Here is an 18,175-nt window from a genome sequence, read left to right on the forward strand (position 1 = left end):
AATACACCTCCACCTCCGGAACCCCCATTTTCATTCGATACATTTCGTGAGGTTTCTGCAGTTGAAATGAGAAACGAAGGCAGTATAGGAACAGAGGTAAGCCGGAGAGGACACATGTGTATATACACCACAGTTAAGATCACGTAAGTGTCATTGGTCATTGTCAACACGCCATGGTCGGTAATTTAATTTAAAACATTTCTAGATACTGTTGCAACAATTGTGTAAAGGTGATATGACGAGACTGATTAAACCTCACCCCATAGATAGCCACTATTTCTATTTTATCAAAGTTACAACCATGAATGGCATGAATCATGGTACCGTTCAGCCAGTCACAGTTCCTATAGTTCATATTACATATGTGATGATTTATAAACAATAATTGAGAATCTACAACTTGATTGAACTAACTTGAAACTTCCAAACATTGCTGTCTTGCTTGGAAGCAACCGCTTTAGAACTCTTTGGTTTTATTAATACATGTTTATTTTACTAGTATCATTTTCAGTCCTCTGGGATATTTGTATTACATTGTATTTCATTTTCATTGGATTAAAAGAACAAACCAATTCAGTCATGGTTTTCACCTTGGTTAATATTGTAGTCGAAAATAACTTCATCAATAACTTGTCTATGACATGCAATCTGAACTACGATACGACAGCAATATTATATACCATAATTTGCACTTTTCGTCTTCAATGCCACAATTTGTTCTGATGATAGTAGACCTAGCCTACCAAAGCATTTAAATAAAAAAAATCTTCTATAACAAACTCCTGTGTGTTAAGGCTCCTTTATATACACTATTGAACTCATCGCTCTTGTTTAGAGCTCTGTTCGAATATCCTTGTGGTATCTTCCTTGGAATCCTATACCAGACAGACCACTGACCATAGGAGGATGGATATCCATGACATTTTTGTTCCACTTTTTCATGTGTAATGATAATTAGAATTTTTAAAGAATGGTATTTCATTGATAACAAGATAGTAATACAGTAAAGGTTGATCTTTTATTCGTTTGTTTTTTAAGGGGTTTTATTTTTTATAAATTCTAAGGACAAGATAAATCTGAGTAAAAAAATAAATACCATGAAAATTAGATAAATATAGGAAACTAGCCAATTGATTAATTTCTTTAAAAAATAAATCTTTTTATCATGTATTATGGCTTAGTATTATCCATCTGATTGGTAGTCTCAATCACCAAGGCATGATGAGTTGTCTTCCTGAAAGGTAGCTTGATTAATTACCTTGTGAAAAAACAAATTCACGATATTTGTGTAGTAATCTTCTTGTATAAAGTGTCTTCTGAAGAAATTATTTACACAGTTATTCCAAATAAAAGGAATCATTGACATGTTTGTTGATATAATAGGTTTTCTTCACAACATTTTTATATATAAGAAAATGACTAAGATTCAGTCGCCTTTGAAATATGAAGAGGCTTGTGAAGTTTTGCTCACTTGAGCAGAGTCAATGGTGCAGCGTTCATGGTTCTTTAAAATCTTCGGAAGAGTCATTGGATAAGCTTCTTAAGATGAAGCAAGCCAGTCATTCCTTTTTAGCTCATTCTTCTCAATAACCAATGAACCAAATGTTTTGATATTTTGCTGGTGTGTTCCTAGGGTGAATGTAGACAAAGTTTATGAAAAGAAATGACCTTGACCTGTATTCAAGGTCACAAGGGCCAGATGTGTTAAAACTTTTAAATAACATTTTTTCATGAAGTTAAAGGCAGAGAGTCATGATATTTGGCTGGTATGTTTCTTGGATGAAGCCCAACAAAGTTTGCGAAAGTAAATTACCTTGACTTATATTCAAGGTCACAAAGGTCAAATTTGTTAAAACCTTTAAACGACATCTTCTCATGAATTAAAGGGCATAGAGACATGATATTTGACTAGTATTTATATACCAGGTAAGAGTTGCAAACCCATTTGACCTCTAATTTTTTTGTAAAATTTGTCCAAGCAATATATATTTTTTTTTTTTTTCACAAACATGTCATCTTCCACAAATAAGAGATCCTCCTCACTTTTTTGTCTTGTAGAAACAGGGAGGGTGGTTGCTCGCAGTGAAGCCTACCCTCTCCCACCAAAAATGAGGTAAAATTTATTGGCATAAGGGAAAAAAGTAAATTGTATGAATTTTGTTTCCTAAGGGTGTATGACGATGGTTCTACTTTTGATACCTTGATCTCTACAGGTTGTTATTATGGAGACCAGTATTAAAGATGGTTCACTAGACAAAGAAGATCTAAAAGTAAAGCGCTTGAAAACAAAGGGAACAGAGTTGGAAGAATTTGATTCTGTATTCAGTTATTTGGTAGAAGGACTAGTAAAACAAGGGAGACAACACAAGGAAATATCAGCAGCAGTTGACTGGTTTAAAGAGGTAAGATTATGTTTACATTAAAAGGTTAAGTTGTGAATCTGAAGGTGTGTGATACATTTAGTTTTCAATTTTACTACAAAGTGATGTGGTAATAGTCTAGTGAGATTCAATAGCAAGGTTAACGACTTTGCAAGATTTAGATAATTTTCACTAGCTAGTCCCAATTCAAAATAAGTACACTGGATGATGAGCTCAGATAAATGGTATTCCATAGTGTCATTTTCCCAACATCAGAGTTATGTGTGGTACAAGGGATTTAACTAGCTGCAATACACTTCTCAGTTAGAGAGAACTTCTTCAAAGTTTTCAGATTAGTGTAGTCTAGTATGCGAGAGGTTCAGGATTCCAACCATATCGGACCTAGCATTAGAATAAATAATGACCTCAAAGTGCTAATGTTAAATGTTTCATCTTAGGAATTACATTGATGAGTAATTAGAAAAAAAACTTCGTAAATATTCTTTTAAACAATTCTGTTTTACTATTTTTTCAAGTTTTGTTTTTGATCCCTTTGGGATATTTTCTGTATCGTACAGATAATTTTAATTAAACAATTTTTACAATACACTCATTATGTCAGAGATACAAATATACATTGATGTTTGCTTTAGTGTGAATGTAACATAGACTATTATCAAACGGGTGCATTTTGTGTGTAACATAAACATAATCATCGTCAGGTGTGCCTTTATAATGTACCATTTGGGAAGAAGACCCGTGGCCTGTCTGTGGTGATGGCCTTTAAGAGGATTCATACAAATGCCAATGAGAACGAGATTCGACAGGCAAGAATACTTGGCTGGTGCATAGAATGGGTATGTATCATAACAGAGACTTGTAAAGTACATTATCAGATGGTTGGCAGTTCAAATTGCCCTTCATCTGTTGGCTGTTGTCCAGCTGTATGTTCATCCATTCTTAAGCAATTCTTGTTTTCATAGAATTCATATGTAGGTTTCACTTGAATCTCTTGTTGTACAAATCCCTTGTCGTACGAATCCCTTCTTGTTCCTGACTGACCTATTGTTCTTGTTCTTGATGTTCTTCTTCTCGCCATCTTAGTTTTAAACTTTTAAACTGTAAAAGTCTTTTATTACAAAAAGTGCTTGTAGGATTGATATGAATGGGCAAAATTACTTTCAGAATTTGAATAGGAGAAAAAGATACATCAAACAGATATTTCAAAATCTCTTTTAAAGCATAATTATTGTAGTCTGTAGGTAAAACAATATATTTTGTATTCACTTTGAAAGGACACAAATTAAAGCAATATGAATCTTACAGAGAAATCAAACTTATGCAACACCTGTATAACGAAGTGATAATGAAACCAACATCACTCATTATCGCTGATACCTTTTAATTCTTATACAAGATCTCACACTCTACAGGTAATGTTAAGTATTAAGACGATAAAAAGGGCATTGTAAGATTATTTTTATTTCAGTTACAAGCCTTCTTTCTTGTGGCTGATGATGTGATGGATAAATCAATAACTCGCAGAGGAAAGCCATGCTGGTACAAAAAGGTAAGGCTCAATAACTCACAGAGGAAAGCCTTGCTGGTACAAAAAGGTAAGGCTCAATAACTCACAGAGGAAAACACAGTACTGGTACAAAAAGGTAAGGCTCAATAACTCACAGAGGGAAACACAGTACTGGTACAAAAAGGTAAGGCTCAATAACTCACAGAGGGAAACACAGTACTGGTACAAAAAGGTAAGGCTCAATAACTCACAGAGGGAAACACAGTACTGGTACAAAAAGGTAAGGCTCAATTACTCACAGAGGGAAACACAGTACTGGTACAAAAAGGTAAGGCTCAATAACTCACAGAGGGAAACACAGTACTGGTACAAAAAGGTAAGGCTCAATAACTCACAGAGGGAAACACAGTACTGGTACAAAAAGGTGAGGCTCAATAACTCACAGAGGGAAACACAGTACTGGTACAAAAAGGTAAGGCTCAATAACTCACAGAGGGAAACACAGTACTGGTACAAAAAGGTAAGGCTCAATAACTCACAGAGGGAAACACAGTACTGGTACAAAAAGGTGAGGCTCAATAACTCATAGAGGGAAACACCGTACTGGTACAAAAAGGTAAGGCTCAATAACTCACAAAGAATCTTTTCTGGTACATTAGATTATGACTATTAGATCTAGACAGGGTGAATAATCTGCTGAAAAATGCTGATACTGCTACCATAACTGTTCAGGTTATCCAATTTCAATCTTTTCACAAAATTATTATGATCTTAAGTTTAGGTAAATAGGATATTGGAGATAACAGTGTAAATTGTAAATTGTGATACTTTAGCATGTATATATTGTTTCAATTTTCTCAACATGATATCAGTGATAACATTATAAACATACCATGTATGAATTATAATTTATAAGTTACTATGATAAGAATTATAGAAGTATGGATCACTCAAATGATATATAATTGTATAGTGGATTATAGATCATGTAACATATAGTGATATTTCAGGAGGATGTTGCTCTAATAGCTGTCAATGACGCTGTGTATTTGGAAAACTGTGTGTATGCTATCTTGAGAAGACATTTTAAACAAGAAGATTACTACACAGACGTTGTGGACTTGTTTCATGAGGTAATAATGACAAAAATTGAGAAAGTGAATAAGTCCTGCATCTGAAGATGGAAAGGCCGTACTAGCTATAGAAGAGAGTCATTGTTATATGGAGGATGAAATGTCAGGAAGGGACAAAAGGTTAGAGGGGGTATACTGGAATCAGATTGTCTGTCTGTCGAAAACGTTTGTCCAGAAAACTCCTTGTAAACTTGTGGAGCAATTTCATTGATACTACACAGTAATGTTGACCACCATGTGTAGATGTGCATTTAGGGTGTCTTTTTCTTAGAAATTTGGTGTGCTGTGGTAACCAGGTCACTATAATCAGGGTTTATGTAGTGGTCGTAACTCATCCATATTGGTCAATTTTATTGAAACTGGGTAAAGTAGTGTAACATCTCAATGCCTATAGTTTGATTCATCAGGTGTTTCCAGAATCGTTACAATGGAAACATGATGGAGGCTTCTAATTAGACAGAATTGAGATATGAACCGATGGTGCTGAAACTGAAATATAAGGGTCTTGAGGGAAGGCAATTTTAATGGTACCATTTTCAAAGATCAGATGTCATTTAGTTACTATGGTAACCACATAAGTCTCACAATTAGACAAATCATTTTCAGACTGCTCCTGACTTTGTGGACTGATGTTAGGATGTGTTGATGTGCAAATGTGCAAATGTGCATGCAGATTTTTCTTTTGGCAGAAATTAGGGTTAATGTGGTAACAAGGTCACTATACAGAAGTTTTCATATTAAGTGCCATAACTCTTAGTTTTTTTATTGAATTTAATTAAACTTGAACAAGTGCTACAACTAATTATATCCTATAATTTGACATATTCGGCATTTAAAAACCATTACCATGGAAATACATTGGAGGCTTCTGATTGTTTGAAATTAAGAAATCATCTGATTAAGTTGAAATTGGTATAAAAATCTTTAGGGGGATGACAAATACAATGATATTGTTTTTAAAAGAAAAAAATGGTTGTAATTTGTTGCCATGGTGACCAGTTGAAGGCCGCTTAGAGGAATATCATTAGGACATCCCCTCCAATCCCAGTTTCTTTTGTCTCTTACAATTGTAAAGTTTTGTGTGTGAGTAACACCAGGATGATTGTAATGCACTAAAATCTAACCTCTTTGCCTGGCTTTATGCAGAGTTATTGCCCTTTGTTTACAATATGTCACTTTCTTTGCCCTTCTGTTTTACAAAGTTATCATCCTACGTTTACTGTATATTATTTTCTTTGTCCCTTTGCATACAGATATCACTCTTGATGACAGTAAATATTTTCTGGGCATGTTTGATATGATGTCACTTCTCTTTGACATTTCTTAAGGGCTTGAATAAAGAGTATATTAAGATGCTGGAGGTTAAATTAATCAATTAGTCAGTGATGTTATGGAGTTACTCATTTTGAGAAAAATAATTATTTCAATTTTGACATTGATATGAATAAAAATGTTCACATAACTTAATTTTGACTAGGCTCTTGGCTGTTGCTTTCAGTGAGAGCAGCAGTGGGAGCATGAATGCTTCATACACATAATTAGTCTTGTGTTAATTTCTCTTTGAGAAGTTAGAGGGTCATGTACATCAATATATACAGAGTTGTGACCCTTTGTTATTTTGGTTACTAAAGTTTTATAATGATGTCAGAATGTTTTAAGGATGAGTGGAGGATATTTGGTTTGGATTGAGTAAGGATGTGGTGGACAAAAAATTTCTTCCAATATTCTGTCCAGTATAAATGCAGTAATTACAATGGCCCAAAGAAGAAAGAAAAAACAGGCATTATTTCATCTTCAGTAAACAAAAGGAACTCAGTGTAAGAACATACAACTGATTTTTTCTTCGTACAGCTGCAATGGACAATCATTAAAATTAATCAATTACCTGTTTATGATTTGTTTTAATTACAGACAACAATGCAGACTATCACTGGTCAGTGCCTGGACCTGGTTACCTCCCCTGAGACATGTATAAACTTTGATGAGTTTACTCTAGAGAGATTTACTGCTATTGCTAAGTGGAAGACAGCGTTTTACTCTTTTTATTTACCTGTGGCCCTGGCCATGTACATGGTAAGCTGTACTGTTAATTCTTGTGGCCCTGGCCATGTACATGGTAAGCTGTACTTCCAACTCTTGTGGCCCTGGCTATGTACAGTGTAAGCAGTGATTCTATGTTTGGTCATGTACATAATAAACTGTTATTTTGGCTCTCTGTGACTCTGATCATGCACATTAGTTGTTGTTTTAGTTCCCTTTGGTGCTGGCCATGTACACAGTTAAAAATGCTTTACTTCACTGTGGTTCTGGCAGTGTTTACTGTGTAAGCTATGCACACTAAGAAAACATTTCTCATTCTCTGACTTGTATTTATATTTTCTATGATTCCATTCATAAAACAGGGTTTTGGCCATGATTTATAATCATTCTGTTTCAATTTTTAAATTAATGCAATAATGTATACTTGTTCTGCCCCCTTTATCTTAGTCTGGTAAATATACAAATTTTGCAAACAGAACCAGGTCACATCATGCATGATGTCAAAGTGGTACATCATGATAACAACATATTTACTCAATAAGACATGCCCACATATGTCATGCCTTGCCCTATCTTTGTTTACATATGTTAAAAATTGCTTTAAATTAAAACCTACCTTAGTATGAGAGTATTGTTTACATAATGATGTATGGCGGCCAAAAAAATTGGATACACTCTTGTCAACAATACCTCAGAATCATGACCAATATATATAATATGAAATCTTCAGGAAAGCAATTTTTTTTCTGTTTCAATATATGTTCTCAGTAATGATTAAAGTACTAAATTTTGAGATCAAATCAAACTGAAATTCAGATTCTCCAAACAATCCCTTCCAGACAGATAGCAAAATGAATGAGGATTATAACTGGCGGCACTGTTTAGCCTCCATGTGTGTAATTAGCGACGGGTATGTTCAGGGGCCACTTTTTTGACATACACAACACCTTGCCCCACTGGTACAAACCTAAGCACACCATGTGCATTCATCATATTCCTTGATATAGAACAGCCATTTCACCCTGGTGTTTGATATCTGTTTAATTCTGATGTTTACGTTTGGATTGTTGATGCACATACATATATACCTGTTTAATACATTTTCAGTGTTATATCAAAACTTTTTTTCATAACAAAAACAGCTGTTCTAAGCACAAAATTTGTAACCAGAAATGTACATACATGTACACTTGAATATCACGGCCAATGGGCCTTCGTTGTGAATTTTGCAGCTAATTTCTTCTTATTGCAACAATTTTATTTGCTCAGGTTTGTATAGAACATATTATTCTCAGTCAAGGTAACCCTTTGACGCCATATGCACCATGGGACTGATCACCTCATTGTATTTCTTACTTATGCCTAACAAATAATGGGACATATTGGAGCAATACCATATCCATGATGGTGCTTTTATGATGTAACAGAATTGAACAAAATCCAAACTAGTGGCCAAAAATACTTTAATCAGACTGTACATGTAAAATACATTATGGCACTGCAATATCTCAGTCTGACGGAGTGTTGGCCTACATAGTCTCTGGGGAAAATATTTGGTTTGTGGTCCAATACTCCCTTTTTTGTAACGGTTTGTGTTTCACAGAGAAATGGACTGATGTGTATTGCTGTGGTTGTGTCTCTATGCAAGGCATTCAACCCCAATGGGCCTCCCATATAATATTTATTGATATAGCGACCAGCTAAAAATAGTACAAAGAGGTCTCAACTCAAAATTACCCAGATTCTTCATTTGGGAATATATGCAGTGCAGAAAGATCCATTGATCTTCATGGATACATCTTTACAAGTACATTTACTGACATCAGTCTATCTAGTGAAAGTCACTGCCGCCTGTTTTCTACATAACTAAAGCTGATTTTACTCCATTTGTGTGTTTAGATTGTAAACTAACTCCAACTCCATATTCATTCTTCTATAAAATATATCATCCCTGAGCGTGAGTGAACCTCAGTGAAGTGTTGATCTTTATGGTATAAATAAGGTGCTATGATAAGTCACATGTATATAAATGTAGTTCATCAGTCTGTGACTTTACTATTGACCTTTATGGTATAAATAAGGTGCTATGATATGTCACATGTATATAAATGTAGTTCATCAGTCTGTGACTACACTATTGGTCTTTATGGTATAAATAAGGTGCTATGATAAGTCACATGTATATAAAAGTAGTTCATCAGTCTGTGACTACACTATTGACCTTTATGGTATAAATAAGGTGCTATGATAAGTCACATGTATATAAATGTAGTTCATCAGTCTGTGACTGCACTATTGATTTTTATGGTATAAATACGGTGCTATGATAAATCACATGTATATAAATGTAGTTCATCAGTCTGTGACTACACTATTGATCTTTTACTGTATTTTACCTCATACAAATTCCAGGCTGGAATCAAAGACACAGCCACACATGAAGCTGCCAAAGAGATTTTCCTGAAAATGGGAGTATTTTTTCAAGTACAGGTAAGACTTAAAATAAATAGTGTGGTCAGGTGATGTAGTGGTAATGCACTCACCTTTAGCTTAGCTGTTCTGTGTTTGATTACAAGAACAAACGTGAAAAGGGAAAGGGTGACCTACACAACCAAGTGGCGTTTCCCTTGGTACTGTGGTTTTCTCCTGCAATTGACCCCTCGCCTGTTTACATCTTGAAATATCTTGTTTAGCAGTTGTTGTAAAATAAAGTTTATAAACTAATAATATGCTGTAGATCTATTGAATGCAAAATAAATATGTGACTGTAATTTTTCTGACTTTCAAACTCTGTTGTGGTATGGTTTTAATTAATGAAAACAAATCTTGATTTGTAATTTTTTTGCATATAATAATTATGGTTTAGAGATATATAGTTTAGAGATGGTTTCTCAGAATTCTTAATACTCTGATGAATGCCATTAATGCATTGTGAAAGTTCTCTTCAATAGCTTGTAGGTAACCTTTTAATCTTTGTGTTAAATGAGACTATATTTCATCCTGAACTTTAACAGATGTCACATTATTTTACAGGATGATTTCCTTGATTGTTATGGTGACCCGGCAGTCATGGGAAAAATAGGAACAGACATTCAGGACAACAAATGTAGCTGGTTAATAGTGCAAGCTCTTTCAAGGGTTACCCCAGAGCAACGGCAGACCTTAGAGGTAACATATATGTAATGTAACTAGACACATGCATTTAATGTAAAGATTGTTAGGTCAGATACATAACTTTATTGTCACCCAAAGGTCATTCAAATTAGAGTTACTGTAATGTACAATAATAATTTTTTATGCCCTTAGTCAGCTTAAAAATATCATTTTAAAATTTGCGAATAGTAACGAAGACAAAATTGAAGAAACAAAAATTCTGAATAAATGAAACCTGTATCGAGAGTAACTCTCATCATGGATTCGATTTTTTGTGTAATTTGTGTAATTTTTGGTACTATAACCAGGAGAATTATGGACAGCCAGAGGAAGACAAGGTTTTAAATGTGAAGGCAGTGTACAAGGTTTTGGACTTAGAACAGTTGTACCAAGACTATGAGGAAAAGAGTTACAGAGAAATCATCCAGGACATTCAGTCATTCAAGGGCCAGATCCCTAAGGAAGTGTTCACAGACTTTGTCAGCAAAATCTACAAACGAAACAAGTGACATATCACCTATGTCAGATGCTATCTACAAAATGATGGCACATGTGTCTCCTTAGCCAGATAATCTCTACAAAATGATGGCAATTGTGTCCTCTTAGCAAGATACTCTCTACATTAGATGTGTGTCTTCTCAGCAAAGTAATTTCTTCACAATACTGGCATATGTGTCTTCCCAGTAAGATGATCTTCACACAATTAAGCAAACCTGCATCTATAAATGAAGCTGGCATCTGTCTTTTTTGAATAGCTGGTATATCAAATTAAATGCTTTGTACTTGATGCCTAAGGATACTGTGCACACTGTAAATGGTTTGAGGTGAAGTAGAACATTTGACATTCCTTTTTGATGTATATTTCATATAAAGCATCACACATAGGTGAGAGTAGCTTTAGGCATTTCAAGTAAAGCCTTTTTGCATTTAGCACCAAGAAAATACATTTTTATGATACACTTACTAGCTTTCCATTGATTTACTAACCAGATTATGTCTACATGATACTCACAGATGTGGAATGTGTTATTCAAGGGGCAATTGTATGTGAAATCAAGTCAGACATGCATTTTATTAATACCATCTGATAAATACAAACGACAAGTGGATCTCATTACTTGTCTCTATATGATTGTACATTTCCTGTAGAATTCATTTGATATTACCAACATTTTCTAACTTAATACAATTCCTTAGTGCAACTAATATAAATCATGTAAACGATTTGATGCAATTCCATTTGCTTGGATCTGATTGAAAGATTTTATTTCGTTTCATAACTCACATCAATTACACTGTACAATATCCATGTATGTATAAGTGAATGACATAACTATTAATGGTGTCACAATTATGATATCATACGAGTGCCATGTTATCATACGAGTGTCCTACAGATTCATTCATATAGTCCTTTACATGGTAGAATAGGCTGGGTGAGATAAACTATATCTTTGTGATGCATTTTTAAGATATTCAGAAAGATTAATGACAATGGACTTTAGCGAGGATAATGCCATTAAAATGTAATGTTGGGTAATACTTTATCACAATGATCTGGTCTGTATAGTTGGGAGAGAAAACTTTTGATGGGTTTGATAATGGCATTTTGATATTACTGTAATCTGTACTCAGTGTTTATTTGTTTAAACTGTTACACTTTAAAAGTGAAAATTGCAATGGCAATATAACAACCAAATTCTCTGTTTACTCTGTAATTTGTGTTGAGATATTTTGTGTTCTGTCTGTTAGAAGAAAGTGTGTAACACTGACAGAAATCTTTTTACAACACTGCGGGATTAGATGCTCTGTCTCTATACTGTTTTATAGGGGAAGAGATGATCCTCTGTTGTTTTGTATCTTGTCAAGTTCTGTCTTGTTCTAGTTGTTGTTTAGTAGAAATGAATGATCATGTTTTTTATATACAGGTGGAGTGTAATTGTGGTCTGATGGCATCTGTGGAAGCTGTCTTAGAAATGTATTAGTGTACTTTTTAACTTGACATAATTTTGACATATTTCATTTTTACTGCACCGGTTCAGGGTGTGAATTTTAAACATTTTTATGTGATCAATCCATCAATAGCTTGAAGAGTGACACAATATACTTGTATGTTCTGTTGTATGACCACAACTTTTGAGAGTAAATTACATGTTCTGGTGTATGACCACAAGTTTTGAGAGTAAATTACATGTTCTGGTGTATGACCACAAGTTTTGAGAGTAAATTACATGTTCTGGTGTATGACCACAAGTTTTGAGAGTAAACCACAAGTTTTGGTGTATGACCACAAGTTTTGAGAGTAAACCACAAGTTTTGGTGTATGACCACAAGTTTTGAGAGTAAACCACAAGTTTTGGTGTATGACCACAAGTTTTGAGAGTAAACCACAAGTTCTGGTGTATGACCACAAGTTCTGGTGTATTACCACAAGTTTTGGTGTATGACCACAAGTTTTGGTGTATGACCACAAGTTCTGGTGTATGACCACAAGTTTTGAGAGTAAACCACAAGTTTTGGTGTATGACCACAAGTTTTGAGAGTAAACCACAAGTTCTGGTGTATGACCACAAGTTTTGAGAGTAAACCACAAGTTTTGGTGTATGACCACAAGTTTTGAGAGTAAACCACAAGTTCTGGTGTATGACCACAAGTTTTGAGAGTAAACCACAAGTTCTGGTGTATGACCACAAGTTCTGGTGTATTACCACAAGTTTTGGTGTATGACCACAAGTTTTGGTGTATGACCACAAGTTCTGGTGTATAACCACAAGTTTTGAGAGTAAACCACAAGTTTTGGTGTATGACCACAAGTTTTGAGAGTAAACCACAAGTTCTGGTGTATGACCACAAGTTTTGAGAGTAAACCACAAGTTCTGGTGTATGACCACAAGTTCTGGTGTATTACCACAAGTTTTGGTGTATGACCACAAGTTTTGGTGTATGACCACAAGTTCTGGTGTATAACCACAAGTTTTGAGAGTAAACCACAAGTTTTGGTGTATGACCACAAGTTTTGAGAGTAAACCACAAGTTTTGGTGTATGACCACAAGTTTTGAGAGTAAACCACAAGTTTTGGTGTATGACCACAAGTTTTGAGAGTAAACCACAAGTTCTGGTGTATGACCACAAGTTTTGAGAGTAAACCACAAGTTTTGGTGTATGACCACAAGTTTTGAGAGTAAACCACAAGTTCTGGTGTATGACCACAAGTTTTGAGAGTAAACCACAAGTTCTGGTGTATGACCACAAGTTCTGGTGTATTACCACAAGTTTTGGTGTATGACCACAAGTTTTGGTGTATGACCACAAGTTCTGGTGTATAACCACAAGTTTTGAGAGTAAACCACAAGTTTTGGTGTATGACCACAAGTTTTGAGAGTAAACCACAAGTTCTGGTGTATGACCACAAGTTTTGAGAGTAAACCACAAGTTCTGGTGTATGACCACAAGTTTTGAGAGTAAACCACAAGTTCTGGTGTATGACCACAAGTTTTGAGAGTAAACCACAAGTTTTGGTGTATGACCACAAGTTTTGAGAGTAAACCACAAGTTCTGGTGTATGACCACAAGTTTTGAGAGTAAACCACAGGTTCTGTTGTATTACCACAAGTTGATACTTATTTTCTCACCAGTGAAAATCAGTGTTCTGCTTGTGTGTGGTTTATGAAAGTAAAAGTTTTTAGTTTGTCATGTAACATGTATGATAAAAGTAATTTTGTGAGTATTGCATCTACAAGATAATAAATTCCAGTCAGTGTGTCTGTTTATGGTTTTATTATTAAATGGTGTTGATTTTCAGAGTACGTTAAGGCCTGTATGTACTGGTATATGGTCCTATGTCTGTAGATTTCATAAAGGCCTGTATGCACTGGTATATGGTCATATGTCTACAGAGTACATTTAGGCCTGTATGTACTGGATGGTCCTATTTCTATATATAGAGTACATAAAGGCCTGTATGTACTGGTATATGGTCATATGTCTACAGAGTACATTTAGGCCTGTATATACTGGATGGTCCTATTTCTATATATAGAGTACATAAAGGCCTGTATGTACTGGTATATGGTCCTATGTCTATAGGGTATATAAATATCTTTAGTTGAGAATGTCACAATTATTTATCTTAGCTGTTAAAGCCCAATCTTAATGCTTTAAACACTAGCATCATGTGATATGTGCAACTGTCAAGGTGATCTTTGTCTTTCATTTTACTGACTGTAGCTCTATTATGATATTTTGCTTTACTAACTTAGAACAGATTTTGGGACAGAAAGATTAGCGATACTTCACTGGGGCATGTAGATTTTTTATGTGTACCACAAAACTATGTTAAGTAAGCTTATTATTCCCTCATAGAAACTGCATAGGGGGATGTAATGTTCTGTTCGTACATACATATGTTCACTTTTTGTTGTCATTCTAGCAACCCCTTTATCCACCGGCTTTAATCAAACTTCATGTACTGTTCAATAATCACAATAGCTCAAGCTTGTTTGTATTTCAGTGTGCTAGGTTCAACATTAAGGTCACTGCTACTATTTATAGAAAATCTTTGTCATTCTCATTGGATTTTGATCAAATGGGAGTAAGGAGCATTGTATAGCTTGCAATGCCTTGTTTTTTTTTTTTTTTTTTTTCCGTTGTCATCATACAGTCAGTTTTTCTGTGACCTTTATTTTCTGCTTCACTAATTCAGTTAGACTTTGGTTTTTGTTTTGCTTCGTTTCAGTGTGGAACCGGGTGGAGATGTGTATCGCATTGTACTTTTCATACGATTCATATTTTTTTTTCTTATTTGGGAAAATCCTTGTTTAATCATCCAACATTCTAACATAATAGAGACAGGACTGCTGAACAACTTTTTCATTTACTTCACACATACATATTAACATACTCGTAGTAAGCATTGATCATCAAAGAAACTATAGACAGCTTAGGGATATGCTAGTTCATTTGTTATTTTCTAACTAGTATGCTCGGATGTGTGTAAATAACCATAATCAGAAAAAAAGCTAAAGCTGACACCAAAAATTACTATGTTTTGTTCCAATTAATTATTAATGTAGTTTTGACTACAGGGCTGACATGTGTTAGTATAGTAGGTGATTTATTTTACAGGAAACTGCACCTAAAAGGACTTGCAGTCAGGTATTAATTTGTGTAACAGATAATTTGAACTTGAATCTTAATAAGACTAACCTATTTATGCCATTCATTTTCAAATTTAACTTTTGCTTTATCAACCTTACCATTAGCACTGTATTTTTGAATGGTATAAGTGCCCTTGGTTATATTTATTTGATCAATGATATTTAAAGAGATAGAAAGACATTTTGTTTTGTATATACACTGCTTCATTATTAGAATAACTTCATTATCGACTCTTGTAAGTACTTATCATAAGAAATTCCAGCAACAAAAGATTTCTTGTTGAACAAGAAAGGAATATACAGAATTTTTAAAAGTGTTTCAAAATTTTGTTACAATTTTTGCACTTCTTGACATTCCAATAGTATATGTATAACTGTTTCTGGTTCAGAGTTACTAAGTGTATAGACAGGGGAAATAACTGTTCTAATTTTAAACAAAAAGGAGTTAGAAGTTAGTATGTGGTGAACAGCACTGTAATGGAACCACTTAAGGTTTTGTATTAATGGCGACAAGAAATGGAATCTTATAATATTTCCCCCATGTTTGTTTGTCAATGATCTCAGATATTCCATTCTTTGGTTCCTGATGAAATGTGATTAGACTTTTTTAGTGTTTTTTAGAATTTTTTTTATCCTTTTCTGTCTTTAATAAAAGGTTCTAAGTTAATAGGAAAGTAAGGATAACATAATGTAGGTCAGGGGAAATGTATGTTATGTGAAGAAATATATTTCCTTACTGAGGAGAGAAGGCTCTGATATTGTAAACGTTTGTGTTTACATTAAATTTTCAATAAATTTGTCAAATGTGTAGAACATACCAGTGCTTGTGTCTTTAATCAAATCATTAATTACAAAACCTGGCCCATAGCATGCTGGCATGGAGCCCTACAAAGTTTGTTCAAATGAATGATGGCCCACTTTCAAGGTCACAGGGGTCAAATATGTTAAAATATACAAAGGACTTCATCTCAAATTGGGTCTGTAGCATGCTGGGAGGAATTTTGTGATAAAATTCCTTATAACACTACCAAACCAGCAATCTTTATATCCTTGTTGTGCCACAGTGGTATTTAAAGTAATTATTCTTGAAAACGATTACTTTAGTATGTGGTGTTTAAAAGATAACATAATTTGAGTACATATGTTCAAAAATTGTTTTTACAATTCTTTATGCAATTGTCAATATATTCGCTGCCACAGTTTGGAAGATTTATAATGTTGTAAGATTTCACAACATATTGCCATTTACCTGTAGTTTGAAAAAGTGTTCTTATCCATGTTAGCTTTATAAAGTTACAGAAAGCTGAAACATTAACCATTCTTAAATTCCCATTAGTATAATCTGCACAATTATCTCCTTTTTTATTTTATCAGGACCCTCATTCCATAGCTAATAAGAAATATTGAATTAAGTATAACAATAAAGGCATTATTAGGGTTAGGTAGAGAAATAAAGGAGTAAACTGTGATATAAGTAATATCTTAATGATATTGCATTATTAGGGTTAGGTAGAGAAATAAAGGAGTAAACTGTGATATAATTTCTTAATGATATTGATTTTTACATAAGGAGTTAATTACCTCTTTTCAAAGTATTAAGTGATGTTTTAGTAATTTTTTGTCAAAATTAAGTTTAGGTATCTCATGGAGGTTTACATTAAACTCTATTCCTGACAATGTAAATTTTCCTTACCCTACTGTGCTCAGTTCAGGGTCAAGATGACTTGTAGCCTTAGGTGTTTCTTCAGTAGTTGTGGCAGTCTGAGGTAAACTTCCCATTCAAATGATTTCTTCTCAATAACAAGCTGGCTAAGGGTACTAATATGACGCCTGTAGCATGATGGGATAAAGGGCAATCAAGTTTGTTAATATGAATGACCTTGACCTATTTTCAAGGCCACTGGGGTCAAGTATGTTGATATCTTTAAACAACTTCTCCTTAACCAAAAGGTCCAGGGTACTGATATTGGGCCTGTAGCATGATAGGATAAAGGGCTACCAAGTTTATTGATATGAACGACCTTGACCTACTTTCAAGGTCACTGGGGTCAAATATGTAGACATCTATAAACAACTTCTCAACCAAAAGTCTCAAGGTGCTGATATTGGGCCTGTAGCATGATGGGAAGAACGGCTACCACGTTTATAAATATGAATGACTTCGAGTTGCTATTAAGTCACAGAGGATCAAACATGTTAAAATGTTAAAACGTCTTCTCTATAGCCGAAATGTCCAGGGTGCTGATATCAGGCCAGCTGCTTTCAAGGTCACAGGGGTCAGATATGTTAAAATGTTTAAACGACTTCTTCTCCATAGCCAAAAGGCCCAGGGTGCTGATATTGGGACTGTAGCATGATTGGCAGAAGGGCTACGTAGCTTGTTCATATTATTGACGTAGACCTACTTTCAAGGTCAAAGGTGTCAAATATGTCAAAATCTTTAAAGAACATCTTCTCAATAAGCAAAAGGTCAATAGTACTGATATTATGTCTTTTAGCAGTTGGGATGAAGGGCTAACAAGTTTGTTAAAATGTCAACGACTTTGTGAACCAACCATTGTTATTGTATAAGTTGAAGTGTAGTTGAGCAATTTATCTTATTCATTCATATATAGGTCTTTATAGTCGGATGACCCACAAGTCCCGCGGGTCTCTTGTTTCACTTTTTTACACGCGACTGATTTTAACACAGTTTTTCATAATACCTCGTCAAGTCTTTTACATTACATTTCAGATACCTTAATTATGTCTGAATAGCTGTATTTACAACGAACCGCAATATTTTGATGTTTGTCGCTTTAACA

At 34.4% G+C, this 18,175-nt stretch overlaps 1 protein-coding gene across 1 annotated transcript; it reads left to right on the top strand.

Annotated features, from left to right (window-relative positions):
- Positions 1-114: 114 nt before the first annotated feature.
- LOC132550236 (farnesyl pyrophosphate synthase-like) lies at positions 115-16,184 on the top strand. The gene is made up of 9 exons (XM_060214276.1): positions 115-143; positions 2,214-2,402; positions 3,083-3,217; positions 3,850-3,930; positions 4,899-5,021; positions 6,933-7,094; positions 9,474-9,551; positions 10,095-10,229; positions 10,523-16,184. The coding sequence occupies exons 2-9, from the start codon at positions 2,223-2,225 to the stop codon at positions 10,721-10,723; spliced, it is 1,095 nt and encodes a 364-aa protein (XP_060070259.1). The 5' UTR covers positions 115-143; positions 2,214-2,222; the 3' UTR covers positions 10,724-16,184.
- The last annotated feature ends 1,991 nt before the right edge of the window (positions 16,185-18,175 follow it).

Source organism: Ylistrum balloti, unplaced genomic scaffold (assembly GCF_031769215.1).
Source record: "Ylistrum balloti isolate Yb309-2 unplaced genomic scaffold, AGI_CSIRO_Ybal_v1 Utg370112, whole genome shotgun sequence".
NCBI lineage: Eukaryota > Metazoa > Mollusca > Bivalvia > Pectinida > Pectinidae > Ylistrum > Ylistrum balloti.

Bases quoted from the DNA above. Each gene is read 5' to 3' on its own strand.
- LOC132550236 (XM_060214276.1), top strand. From the start codon at position 2,223: ATGGAGACCAGTATTAAAGATGGTTCACTAGACAAAGAAGATCTAAAA. The intron at 2,403-3,082 runs GTAAGATTATGT...AATCATCGTCAG, and splicing joins CAGTTGACTGGTTTAAAGAG to GTGTGCCTTTATAATGTACC. The intron at 7,095-9,473 runs GTAAGCTGTACT...TACAAATTCCAG, and splicing joins TGGCCCTGGCCATGTACATG to GCTGGAATCAAAGACACAGC.